The sequence below is a fragment of the Pan troglodytes genome, chromosome 23 (assembly GCF_028858775.2).
Source record: "Pan troglodytes isolate AG18354 chromosome 23, NHGRI_mPanTro3-v2.0_pri, whole genome shotgun sequence".
NCBI classification, from domain to species: domain Eukaryota; kingdom Metazoa; phylum Chordata; class Mammalia; order Primates; family Hominidae; genus Pan; species Pan troglodytes.
In genome coordinates this window covers 8925160-8939153 of record NC_086016.1, presented here as the reverse complement: position 1 = coordinate 8939153, position 13994 = coordinate 8925160, and the positions used below count along the sequence as shown (strand labels likewise).

Sequence of the window (13994 nt, the reverse complement as noted above, 5' to 3'; positions counted from 1 at the left end):
GTTCCTCACTGCCCTCCACCCTCCCAGGCCAGTCTCTCCCTGCTGAAGACGCGTGGGAGCCCAGAGAATGGCTTCCATTTCTCGCGGGATTCCTGGGGAGGTCCGGAGAGCCAGCCCCCGAAACGCGCCCCACTCACCCCTTCTCCCTCGCCCCCTTCCTCTTCGTCTCTCCAGCCCCACCACAACCATCACCACGCCTGCACCCCCACACCACCATCCCTGGCCGTGGGCCTCGACTTCCTGTGACCCTTCCAGGGTGGGGCGGGCTGTCCCACGGCTCACCGCTGTTCATGAAGGGGTGGAGCCTGCCTGCCTGCTGGCCTTTATAAGAGCTGCTGGCTGGCTGTCTCGGCAGGCCTCCTGGCTGCACCTGCCACAGTGTACAGGCCGGCTGAGGTGCATGGGAGCCTGGCGGCCTCTCTCTGCCCGTGTCCATCAGTGAAATTCCAGGTGGGGCTCACCGCAATGGCCCTCCCGACACTTTCGCACGGCACCTTCCCCGCAGAAGCCCGGGGACGTGGACGTCGAAGGAGTCTCTTTTGGACCCCGAGCCAAAGCGAGACCCTGCGAGCCTGCTTTGAGCGGAACCCGTACCTGGGCATTGCCACCAGAGAACGGCTGGCCCAGGCCATCAGCATTCCAGAGCCCAGGGTCCAGATTTGGATTCAGAATGAGAGGTCACACCAGCTGAGGCAGCACCGGCAGGAAACTCGGCCCTGGCCCGGGAGACGCGGCCCGGAAGAAAGCATGCGAAAGCAGACCACCGTCACCAGATCCCACACCTCCCTACTCCTCCGAGACTTTGAGAAGGATCACTTTCCAGGCATCACTGCCAGGGAAGAGCTAGCCAGGGAGACGGCCCTCCCGGAGTCCAGGATTCAGATCTGGTTTCAGAATCGAAGGGCCAGGCACCGGGGAGAGGCTGGCAGGGCGCCCGCACAGGGAGGCGGCCTGTGCAACGTGGCCCCATGGCGGGTGTCACCCTATTCCCTTGTGGGTCACCTTCGCCCACACCGGCGCGTGGGGAAAGTGTCTTCCCGCACCCCACGTGCCCTGCGCGCCTGGGGCTTTCCCACAGGGCCTTTCGTGAGCCATGGAGTGAGGGCCATCCCCGTGCTCCAGCCCAGCCAGGCGGCGCTGGCAGAGAGGATCTCCAAACATGCCGCGGCACGTGGGGATTTTGCCTACGCCGCCCCGGCTCCTCCGGAAGGGGCGCTCTCCCACCCTCAGTCTCCTTGGTGGCCTCCGCACCCGGGCAAAAGCCAGGAGGACCAGGACGCGCAGCGCGACATCCTGCCGGGCCCTTGCGCAGTGGGATAGCCTGGGCCCACTCAAGCGGGGCCACATGGCCAAGGTGAGCTTGTGCCACCCGCGTCCCGAGGGAGTCCGTGGTGGGTCTGGGGCCGGGGTCCCCAGGTCGCCGGTGCGGCATGGCATCCCCAAGTCAGGGCAGCTCCACCTCACCAGCCCATGCCCCAGGAGGCCCCCGCGTGGCAGGGGCAGATGCAGGGCATCCTGGGGCCCTCCCAGGCTCTCCAGGAGCTGGGGCGCTCGTCTGCATTCCCCTCTGGCCTGCTGCTGGATGAGCTCCCGGTGAGCCCGGAGTTTGTACAGCAGGTGCAACCTTTCCTAGAAACGGAGGCCCAGGGAGAGCTGGAGGCCTTGAGAGAGGCCGCCTCGCTGGAAGCTCCCCTCAGCGAGGACGAATACCGGGCTCTGTTGGAGGGCCTTTAGGACACGGGGTTGGGACGGGGTCTGGTCGGAGCAGGGCGGTGGCCTCTGTTTCCAGGGGAACACCTCGCTGGCTATGGAGAGGCGTGTCTTCACCCCGCCCCCTCCAACGGGCTGATCGGCCTGTGATTCCTGCCTTCTAGGTCTAGTCCCTGTGAGAGACTCCACCCAGCAGAGAACTGCCATTCTTTCCTGGGCATCCCAGGGATCCCAGAGCCGGCCCAGGTACCAGCAGGTGAGCCACCTACTGTGCACGCACGGGTTTGCGGGCAGCCGCCTGGGCTGTGGGTGCAGCCCAGGCAGAGCTCTCATGCCTTTCCACCAACCCACCCCTGCCTGAACACCCCATCCCCACACCCACCCCCAACCCACGAAAATGCATCCTCCCCTGGTCTGGGTGGAGACCCCGTCCTGCGAAACACTGGGCCCACGCAGCGTCCAGGCCTGATACCCCTCCGGCAGCTCCCCACCTCTGGGCCTCTGCGCCACCATTGCCTGCCCACCCGGGCCCCTGCAACTTCCCAGCTGTCACCCTGGAGCGCCTGGTGGCGGAACGCAGACCTCTAGCTCTCTTTGCCTGCCTCCTGGCTAGACCTGTGCTCATTGCGCACCCCGGCTGACGTGCAAGGGAGCCCGCTGCCTCTCTGTGCCCTTATCCGTCCATGAAATTCCGGCTGAGGCTCTCCCAACACCTTCTGACGCTCTTTAGTCAAAGCCTGGAGAATAGTTACATCTCGATGATCGGTTCAGAAATTTGTCAAAATGCCCCCTCCCTGCAGAGCCTAGAGAAGATTTGCATCATCTGGGTGATCAGTGTAGAGATATATCACAATGTCCTCTGTACAAAACCCTGGAAATCATTTACATCACCTCATTGATCAGTGCATAGGTATGTCAGAAATCCCCGGTAGGCTGAACATAAACAACGGTTACATCACTTGGCTGATCAGTGTAGAGATATGTGAAAATTCCAGTGTAGACAGAGCCTAGACAAGTGTTACATCACCTAGTGATCAGTGCAGCGATAAATCGTAAAGCCTCATGTAGGCAGAGTGTAGACAGGTGTTTCTTCCCTGGGGTGATCAGTGCAGAGATATGTCTCAAAGCCCCTGTAAGCAGAACCTTGACAAGGTTTTCATCACCTGTTTGATCAGTGGAAATGTATATCACAAAGCGCCCTGTAGGCAAAGCCCAGACAATTGTTACATCATCTGGGTGAGCAGTGAAGGGATCTGTCACAATGCCTCTGTAGGCAGAGCTTAGACAAGGGATACATCAACTGAGTGATCAGTGCAGAGATATGCCAAAACGCTCCTGTAGTCTGAAACTAGAAAGGAGTTACATCACCAAGGTGATCAGTGCACAGATATGTGAGAATTCCCGTGTAGGCAGAGCCTAGAAAAGTGCTACATCACCTACGTTATCAGTGCAGGTATAAGTCAAAAAGCCTCCTGTAGGCAGAGCATAGACAAGAGTTCCCTCCCCAAGATGATCAGTGCAGAGATGTGTCACAAAGCCCCTGAAGGCAGAGCCTAGACAAGAGTTTCATCACTTGATTGATCAGCTCAGAGAAGTGTCACAATGTCCATGTAGGCAGATCTAAGACAAGAGTCCATCACCTGAGTGATCAGTGCAGAGATATGTACCAATGTCCCCTGTAGGCAGTGCCTAGACAAGAGTTGCATCACCTCAGAGATCAGTGCATAGATATGTCACAAAGCCTTCTGTAGGCAAAGCCCATACAAGGCTAACATCACCTAGGAGATCAGTGCAGTGATATGTCACAAAAATCCCTGGAGACAGAGCCTAGACAAGAGTTACATCACCTGCGTGATCAGTACAGATATTTGACACAATGCCCCCAAAGACAGAGCCTAGACAAGTCTTCCATCACCTGGGCGATCAGTGCCGAGATAAGTCACAAATCCCCCTCTAGGCAGACTATAGAGAAGAGTCCCATCACCTGGGTGACCAGTGCAGAGATATTTCACAATGTCCCCTGTAGGCAGTGAGTGGACAAGAGTTACATAACCTAGGTGATCTCTGCAGAGCTATGTCATAACGCCCATGTAGGCAGAGCCCAGATAAATGTTACATCACCTGGGTGATCAGTGCAGAGATACACCAAAATAACCCCTGTAGGTGGAGCCTAGACAAGAGTTACATCATCTCGGTGATCAGTGCAGACATATGTCACAAGGCCCCTGTAGGCAGAGCCAAAAAAAGGGTTACATCTCCTGGGTGATCAGTGCAGAAATATGTCACAAAACCCTGTAGGCCGAGACTAGACAAGAAATACATCTCCTGGGTGATCAGTGCAAAGATATGTCACAAAGCCCCCTGTAGACAAATCACAGAAAACTGTTACATCACCTTGGTGATCAGTGGAGATATCTGTCACAATTCCCCTTTAGGCGCAGCTTAGACAAGCGTTACATCACATGAGTGATCAGTGCAGACATATGTCACTATGCCCCCATAGGAAGATCCAAGTCAAGAGTCCATCACCTGGGTGATCAGTGCAGAAATATGCCACAATGCCACCAGTAGGCAGATACAGACAAGAGTTACATCACCGGCGTGATCACTGCAGAGATATGCCACAATGACCCTGTAGGCAGAACCTAGACAACTGTTCCGTCACCTGGATGATCAGTGCAGAGTTATGTCACAATGACCCCTTTTGGCAGAGCCTAGAAAAGGGTTACATCACCTGGGTGATCAGTGCAGAGATGTGTCACAAGCCCCTGTAGCCATAGCCCAGACAAGTGTTACATCAGCAGTGGGATCAGTGCAGTGACATGTCACATTGTCCCTGTAGCCATATCCTTGACAAAAGTGACATCACCTGGGTGATCAGTGCGGAGATATGTCACAATTTCTCCAGTAGGGAGAGCCTAGCCAAGAGTTACATAACCTGGGTGATCAGGGCAGAGATATGTCACAATGCCCCCTGTAAGCAGATCCCAGACAAGAGATGCATCACCTCAGTGGTCAGTGCAGAGATATGTCTCAATGCCTCATGTCAGCGAAGCCTATACAAGAGATACATCATCTCGGTCATCAGTGCAGTGATATGTTATAATGCCCGTGTAGGCAGAGCCCAGACTACAGTTACATCACCTGGGTTATCAGTGCAGAGATATCTCACAATACCCCCTGTAAGCAGAGCCTAGACAAGAGTTACATCACCTGGGTGATCAGTGCAGAGATATCTCACAATACCCCCTATAAGCAGAGCCTAGACAAGAGTTACATCACCTGGGTGATCAGTGCAGAGATATGTCATAAATCCCACTGTAGGCAAAGACTAGACAAATTCTACATCACCTAAGTGATCAGTGCAGAGATATGTCCCAATGTCCCTCTAAGCAGAGCTTAGACAAGTGTCACAACTCCTGGGAAACAAGTGCAGAGATAAATAACAATGCCCCCATAGGCAGAGTCTGGACAAGGGTTACATAACCCGGGTGATCTGTGCAGAGTGATGTCACAGCGCCCTATGTAGGCAGAGACTAGAAAAGAGTTACATCACCTGGGTGATCAGTGCAGAGATATGTCCCAATGCCCCATGTAGGCAGAGCAGAGAGAAGAGTTGCATCACCTGGGTGATCAGTGCAGAGATATGTCACAATATCCCCTGTAGGCAAAGCGTAGTAAAGATTTACATCACCTTTGTCATCAGTTCAGGGATATGTGAAAACACACCTGTAGGCAGAGCCTAGACAAGAGTTACAACACCTAGTTGATCAGTGCAGAGATATTTCACAATAACCCCTATAGGCATATACTAGACAAGAGTTGAATCACCTGGGCGATCAGTGCAGAGATATTTCACAATGTCCCCTTTGGGCAGAGGGTAGACAAGAGTTACATCACCTAGGTGATCAGTGCAGAGATTTGTCAAAATTCCCTGTACGGAGTGGTTACAAATGTGTTACATCACCTAAGTGATCAGTGCAGAGATATGTCACAAATCTCCTGTACGCAGAACTTAGATGAGTTACGTCACCGGGGTGGTCAGTGCAAACGTATGTCACAAAGCCCCCTGTAGGCAAAGCCTGGACAATAGTTACATCACTTGTGTGATCAGTGGCGAGATCTCTCACAATTCCCCTGTAGGCAGAGCTTATACAACAGTTACATCACCTGGTTGATCAGTGCAGGGATATGTCACAATGCCACCATAGGCAGATCCAAGAGCAGAGTCCGTCATCTGGGTGATCAGTCCGGAAATATGCCACAATGCCCCCTTAGGCAGAGCCTAGACCAAATACCCATCACCTGGATGATCAGTGCAGAGTTATGTCACAAAGTCCCTTTAGGCAGATTCTAGACAAGTGTTACATCACTTGGATGATCAGTGCAGAGATATGTCACAATGCCACTGTAGGCAGAGCCTAGACAAGAGTTACATGACCTATGTGATCAGTTCAGAGATACATCGCAATGCCCCTGTAGGCAGAGCCTTGGCAAGTGGTATATCACCTGGGTGATCATTGCAGGGATATGTCCCAAAGCACCCTATAGGCAGATCCTAGAGAAGAGTTATATCACCTGGGTGATCAGTGCAGAGATATGTCAAAAGTCCCCTGTAGGCAAAGCCTAGACAAGGGTTATATCACCTGGGTGATCAGTGCAGTGATATGTCACAAAGCCGTGTAGCCAGAGCGTAGACTAAAGTAACAGCACCTGGGTGATCAGTGCAGAGATATGTCACAATGTCCCCAGTAGGCAGAGACCAGGCATGAGTTGGATCACCTCAGGATCAGTGCAGATATATTTCTCAATCCCCCTGTGGGCACAGTCTAGACAAGAGTTACATCACCTTGTTTAACAGTGCAGAGATATGTCAAAATGCCCCTGTAGGCAGAGCCTACACAAGTGTTACGTCACTTAGGTGATCATTGCAGAGATATGTCACAATACCCCCTGTAAGCAGAGCCTAGACTAGAGTTACTTCACCTCGGTGATCAGTGAAGAGATATGTCACAATGCCCCCATAGGCAAATCGAAGAGGAGAGTCCGTCACCTGAGTGATCAGTGCAGAAATATGTGACAATGCCCCCAGTAGGAAGAGCCTAGAGAAAAGTCCCATCACCTGGGTAATCAGTGCACAGGTATTTCACAATGCCCCTGCAGGCAGAGCGTAAGCAAGAGTTACATCACCTAGATGATCAGTGCAGAGATATGTCACAAGGCCGCTATAGTCAGAGCCTGGACAAGAGTTACATCACCTCGGTGATCAATGCAGTGAAATGTCACTATGCCCTGTAGGCAGAACGTAGTCACGCATTACATCACCTGGGTGAGAAGTGCAGATATATGTTACAAAGCCCCCATAACGGAGCCTAGACAAGAGTCCCATCACCTGGGTGATCAGTGCAGAAATATGTCACTATGCCCCCATGGGCAGATCCAACACAAGTGCTACTTCACCTGGGTGATCAGTGTAGAGATATGTCACAATGCCCCCATAGGCAGAGCCTAGACAAAAGTCCCATCACCTGGCTGATCTGTGCAGAGATATGTCACAAAGCACCTGTAGGCAGAGCTTAGACAAGTGGTACATCATTTTATTCATCAGTTCAGAGATGTGTCTTGCTGACTGTTTGCTCCCGGAGCTCTGCGGGCACCCAGAAACATGCAGGGAACGGTGGAAGACCAGCATGGTGCCTTCGCTCTCCTTGCCAGTTTCCAAACCGGCCACACTGCAGAATCCCCATGTTGCAGCACTCGGGAATCCATCATCAGGCCATCACGCCGGGGAGGCATCCTCTCTGGGGTCTCGCTCTGGTCTCCTACGTGGATATGAACGAGAGCCACACGCCTCCGTGTGTGAGACTGTTGCGGCAACGGCGACACCCACAGGCACTGCCTCCTTCACGGAGAGAGGGCCTGGAACACTCCAGACTCCCACGGAGGTTCAGTTCCACACTCCCCTCCACACTCCCAGGCCGGTTTCTCCCTGCTGAAGATGCGTGGGAGCCCAGAGAGCCTATTCCCGTTCCCACGGGAATCCTGGAGGGGTCCGGAGAGCCAGCCCCAGAAACGTGCCGCCCTCACCACTTCCCCTTCACCCCTTCCTCTTCGTCTCTCCGGCCCCATCTCCACCATCACCATGCCCTACCCCCCCACACCACCACACCCCCGGCCGCAGGCCTCCATGCCCTAGGACCATTCTGTGGTGGGGTGGGCTGTCCCAGGGCTCACCGCCATTCAGGAAGTGGTGGAGCCTGCCTGCCTGCAGGCCTTTATAAGAGCCGCTGGCTGGCTCTGCGGGCAGGCCTCCTGGTTGCTCCTTCTGCAGTGCACAGGCCGGCTGAGGTGCACGGTAGCCGCCGGCCTCTCTCTGCCTGTGTCCTTCCGTGAAATTCTGACTGGGGCTCCCAGTGATGGCCCTCCCGACACCTTCGGACGGCACCCTCCCCCAGGAAGCCCAGGGATGGGGACGGCGAAGGAGACTCTTTTGGAACCCGAGCCAAAGCGAGGCCCTGCGAGCCTGCTTTTAGTGGAACCCGTACCCGGGCATCGCCACCAGAGAACAGCTAGCCCAGGCCATCAGCATTCCAGAGCCCTGGGTCCAGATTTGGTTTCAGAATGAGAGGTCACGCCAGCTGAGGCAGCACCAGTAGGAATCTCGTCCCCGGCCCAGGAGACGCGGCCTGCAAGAAGGCAGGCAAAAGCGGACCGCCGTCACCAGATCCCAGACCGCCCTCCTCCTCCAAGCCTTCGAGAAGGATCGCTTTCCAGGCATTGTCGCTAGGGAAGAGCTGGCCAGAGAGACGGGCCTCCCGGAGTCCAGGATTCAGATCTCGTTTCAGAGTCAAAGCGCCAGGCATCCGGGACAGGCTGGCAGGGCGCCTGCGTAGGCAGACGGCCTGTGCAACGCGGACCCTGGCGGTTGTCACCCAGCTCCCTCGTGGGTCGCCTTTGCCCACACCGGCGCGTCGGGAACGGGGCTTCCCGCTCCCCACGTGCCCCGTGCACCTGGGGCTCTCCCACAGGGGGCTTTCGTGAGCCAGGGAACGAGGGCCATCCCCGTGCTCTAGCCCAGCCCCACCGCACCGGCAGAGGGGATCTCCGCACCTGCCCCGGCACGCGGGGATTTTGCGTACACCACCCCGGCTCCTCCAGAAGGGGCGCTCTCCCACCCTCAGGCTCCTCGGTCGCCTCCGCACCCGGGCAAAAGCCGGGAGGACCTGGAACCGCAGCACAACGAACTGCCGGACCCTTGCGCGGTGGGACAGCCTGGGCCCGCACAAGCGGGGCCACAGGGCCAAGGTGTGTTCGCGCCATTCGCGTCGCAAGCGAGTCCATGGTGGAGTTAGGGCCGGGGTCCCAGGTCGCCAGGGCGGCATGGGAACCCCAAGCCGGGGCAGCTCCACCTAGCCAGCCAGAGCCCACGGAGGCCTCCTTGCGGCAGGGGCAGATGCAAGGCATTCCGGGGCCTTCCTAGGCGCTCCAGGAGCAGGGGTGCTCCTCTGCACTCCCCTCCGGCCTGCTGCTGGATGAGCTCCTGGCGAGCCCGGAGTTTCTGCAGCAGGCACAACATTTGGTAGAAACGGAGGCCCCAGGGGAGCTGCAGGCCTTGGAAGAGGCCGCCTCGCTGGAAGCACCCCTAAGCGAGGAAGAATACGGGGCTCTGCTGTAGGAGATTTAGGACGCGGGGTTGGGACGGGGTTGGGTCGGGGCAGGGAGGTGTCCTGTCTTTCCCGGGGAACACCTGACTGGCTAAGAAGGTGCGTGTCTTCCGCCTGCCCCTTCCACAGGTCTGACCGGCCTAGGATTCCTGCCTTCTAGGTCTAGGCCCAGTGAGAGACTCCACAGAGCAGTGCAGAGATGTGTCACAAAGTCCCTGTAGGCAAAGCCTACACAAGTGTTTCATCACTTGGTTGATCAGTTCAGAGATGTGTCACAATGTCCATGTAGGCAGATCTAAGAAGAGTGTCCATCACCTGGGCGATCAATGAAGAGATATGTACCAATGTCTCTTGTAGGCAGTGTCTAGACAGGAGTTGCATCACCTCAGAGGTCAGTGCATAGATATGTCACAAAGACTTCTGTAGGCAAAGCCCATACAAGGCTTACATCACCGAGGTGATCAGTGCAGACATATGTCACAAAAATCCCTGTAGACAGAGCCTAGAAAAGAGTTACACCACCTGGGTTATAAGTGCAGATATTTGACACAACACTCCCATAAAAAGAGCCTAGACAAGACTTCCATCACCTGGGTGATCAATGCAGAGATATGTCATAAATCCCCCTCTAGGCAAATTATACAGAAGAGTCCCTTTACCTGGGTGATCAGTGCAGACATATGTCACAAAAATCCCTGTAGACAGAGCCTAGAAAAGAGTTACACCACCTGGGTTATAAGTGCAGATATTTGACACAACACTCCCATAAAAAGAGCCTAGACAAGACTTCCATCACCTGGGTGATCAATGCAGAGATATGTCATAAATCCCCCTCTAGGCAAATTATACAGAAGAGTCCCATTACCTGGGTGATCAGTGCCTGCCTGTGCGGGCGGTCTGCCAGCCTGTCCTGGATGCCTGGCCCTTCGATTCTGAAACCAGATCTGAATCCTGGAATCCGGTAGTCCCATCTCTCTGGCCAGATCTTCCCTGGCAGCGATGCCTGGAAAGCCATACTTCTCATAGGCTTGGAGGAGCAGGGCGGTCTGGGATCCGGTGACGGCGGTCCGCTTTCGCCTGCCTTCTTGCGGGCCTCATCTTCCGGGCCAGGACCGAGTTTCCCGCAGGTGCTGCCTCAGCTGGCGTGACCTCTCATTCTGGAACCAAATCTGCACACTGGGCTCCAGAATGCCGATGGCCTGGGCCAGACATTCTCTGGTGGCATTGCCCGGGTACGAGTTCCGCACAAAGCAGGCTCGCAGGGCCTCGCTTTAGCGCGGTGTTCAAACATGTCTTCGCCGTCCCCGTCCCAGGGCTTCCGCGGGGAGGGTGCTGTCCGAAGGTGTCGGGAGGGCCATCGCGGGGATCCCCGGCTGGAATTTCACGGACCGACATGGGAAGAGAGAGTACGGTGGGCTCCCATGCACCTCAGCCGGCCAGTGCACTGTGGCAGGTGCAGCCAGGAGGCCTGCCCGGACAGCCAGACAGGGGCTCTTATAAAGGCCCTCATGCAGGCTGGCTCCACCACTTCATGAATGGTGTTGAGCCCTGGGACAGCCCGCCCCACCACGGAGGGGTCCCAGGGCGTCGAGGCCTGCGGCCGTGGGGTGGTGTGGTGTGGGGGGAGGGCGTGGTGATGCTGGTGGTGGGGCCAGAGGACGAAGAGGAAGGGGGTGAGGGGGAAGGGGTGAGACGGCAGCATTTCAGCGGCTGGCTCTCCGGACATCTCCAGGAATCCCACGGGAACTGGAAGTCGCTTTCTGGGCTCCCATGCGTCTTCAGCAGGGAGAAACCGGCCTGGGATGGTGGAGGGGAGTGTGGAATTGAACCTCCGTGGGAGTCTTGAGAGTTCCAGTCCCACACTCCGTGAAGGAGACAGTGCCTGTTGGTGTCGCCATTGCCGGGACAGTCTCACACACACAGGCGTGTGGCACTAGTTCATTTCCACGTAGGAGACCAGAGCGAGAACCCAGAGAGAAGATGCCTCCCCAGCGTGATGGCCTCACAATGGATTCCCGTGTGCGGCAACATGGGGAGTCTGCAGTTTGGCTGGCTTGGAAACTGGCAAGGAGAGCGAAGGCACCATGCCGGGCTTCCCCCATTCCATGCAAGTTTCCGGGTGCCCGCAGAGCTCCGGGAGCAAACAGTCAGCATGACACATCTCTGAACTGATCAACAAAGTGATGTAATACTTGTCTAGGCTCTGCCTACAGCGGCTTTGTGACAGATCTCTGCACTGATCACCTAGGTGATGGGACTTTTGTGTAGGCTCTGCCTATGGGAGCATTGTGACATATCTGTATACTGATCACCCAGGTGATGTAACTCTTGTGTTGAATCTGTCTATGGGGGCATTGTGACATATTTCTGCACTGATCACCCAGGTGATGGGACTCTTGTCTAGGTTCTGCCTACAGGGGCGTTTTCACATATCACTGAACTGATGACAAAGGTGATGTCACTCTTTCCTAGGCTTTGCCTACAGGGGACATTGTGACATATCTCTGCACTGATCACCCAGGTGATGCAAGTCTTCTCTATGCTCTGCCTACAGGGGGCATTGTGACATATCTCTGCACTTATCACCCAGGTTTTGTAACTCTTTTCTAGTGTCTGCCTACAGAGGACGTTGTGACATCACTCTGCACGGATCACCCGCATTATGTAACACATGTCTAGGCTCTGCCTACTGGAGACATTATGACATATCTCCACACTGATCACCAAGGTGATGTAACTCTTGTCTAGGCTCGGCCTACTGGAGACATTGTGACATATCTCCGCACTGATCAACCAGGTGACGTCACTTTTGTCAAGGATATGGCTACAGGGACCTTGTGACATGTCACTGCACTGATCACACAGCTGATGTAACTTGTCTAGGCTCTGGCTACAGGGAGCTTGTGACACATCTCTGCACTGATCACCCAGGTGATGTAACCCTTGTCTAGGCTCTGCCAAAAGGGGGCATTGTGATATAACTCTGCACTGATCACCCAGGTGATGGGACTCTTGTCTAGGCTCTGCCTACGGTGGCATTGTTACATATCTCTGCAGTGATCATGCAGGTGATGTAACTCTTGTCTATATCTGCCTACTGGCGACATTGTGGCATATTTCTGCACTCATCACCCAGGTGATGGGCTCTTGTCTTGGATCTGCTTATGGAGGCATATTGACATACCTCTGCACTGATCACTCATGTGATGTAACTCTTGTCTAAGCTGCGCCTAAAGGGGAATTGTGACAGATACCTCCACTGATCACCCAGGTGATGTAACAATTTTCTAGGATTTGTCTACAGGGGGCTTTGTGACATATCTTTGCACTGATCACCCAGGAGATGTAATTTTTTTCTAGGCTCGGCCTACAGGGGCTTTGTGACATATTTCTGCACTGATCACCCAGGTGATCTAACTCTTATTTAGGCTCTGCCTACAGGGGCTCTGTTACATATATCTGTACTGATCACCCATGTGATGTAACTCTTGTCTAGGCTCCACCTACGGGGGTATTGTGAGGTATATCTCCGCTGATCAACCAGGTGAGGTTACTCTTGTCTAGGTTCCACCTGCAGGGGATATTGTGATGTAACTCTACACAGATCACCTTGGTTATGTAACTCTTGTCTACTCTCTGCCAACAGGGTCATTGTGAACTATCTCTGCACTGATCACCCAGGAGATGGGGCTCTTCTCTATATTCTGCCTAGAGGGGGATTTGTGACATAACTCTGCACTGATCATCCAGGTGATGGAAGTATTGTCTAGGCTCTGTTTATGGGAACATTGTGTCAAATATCTGCACTGATCACCCAGGTGATGTAACTCTTGTCTAGGCTCTGTCTACTGGGATTTTTGTGACATATCACTGCACTGATCACCCAGGTGATGTAACCCTTGTCTAAGCTCTGCCTACAGGGGCATTGTGACAGATCTCTCCACTGCTCACCCAGGTGATGTAACAACTGTCTGGGCTTTGCCTACAGGGGGCTTTGTGATATACATTTCCCCTGATCAAACAGGTGATGTAACCCTTGTCAAGGTTCTGCTTACAGGGGCTTTGTCACATACCTCTGCACTGACCACCCCAGGGAATAAACACTTGTCTACACTCTGCCTACAGGAGGCTTTACGACTTATCCCTGCACTGATCACTAGGTGATGTAACACTTGTCAAGGCTCTGTCTACACGGGAATTTTCACTTATCTCTACACTGATCACCTAAGTGATGTAACCCTTGTCTAGGTTCAGCCTACTGGGGATTTCTGACATACATATGCACTGATCACCGAGGTGATGTAAATCATTTCCAGGCTTTTTGTACAGGGGACATTGTGATATATCTCTGCTCTAATCACCCAAATTATGCAAATCTTCTCTAGGCTCCGCTGGGAGAGGGCATTGTGACATATTTCTGAACTGATCATCCAGGAGATGTAACTATTCTCCAGGCTTTGACTAAACAGTATCAGAAGGTGTTGCGAGAGCCTCAGCCGGAATTTCACGGATGGACAAGGGCACAGAGAGGCCAGCGGGCTCCCTTGCACGTCAGCCATGGTGCACAATGAACGCAGGTCTAGCCAGGAGGCTGGGAAAGAGAGCTAGAGTTCTGCGTGC

The 13994-nt window shown here is 54.4% G+C and overlaps 1 protein-coding gene and 1 pseudogene across 1 annotated transcript; both read left to right on the top strand.

Moving 5' to 3' along the window:
* Window positions 1-393: 393 nt before the first annotated feature.
* Window positions 394-1320, top strand: LOC129138563 (double homeobox protein 1-like). The gene has a single exon (XM_054676149.1). It carries the CDS (start codon window positions 466-468, stop codon window positions 1318-1320), a length of 855 nt encoding a protein of 284 aa, XP_054532124.1. The 5' UTR covers window positions 394-465.
* A 6022-nt stretch (window positions 1321-7342) lies between these two features.
* On the top strand, window positions 7343-13945 carry LOC112208045 (uncharacterized; annotated as a pseudogene).
* The last annotated feature ends 49 nt before the right edge of the window (window positions 13946-13994 follow it).

Coding starts and splice junctions, on each gene's coding strand:
- LOC129138563 (XM_054676149.1), top strand. CDS start 466: ATGGCCCTCCCGACACTTTCGCACGGCACCTTCCCCGCAGAAGCCCGG.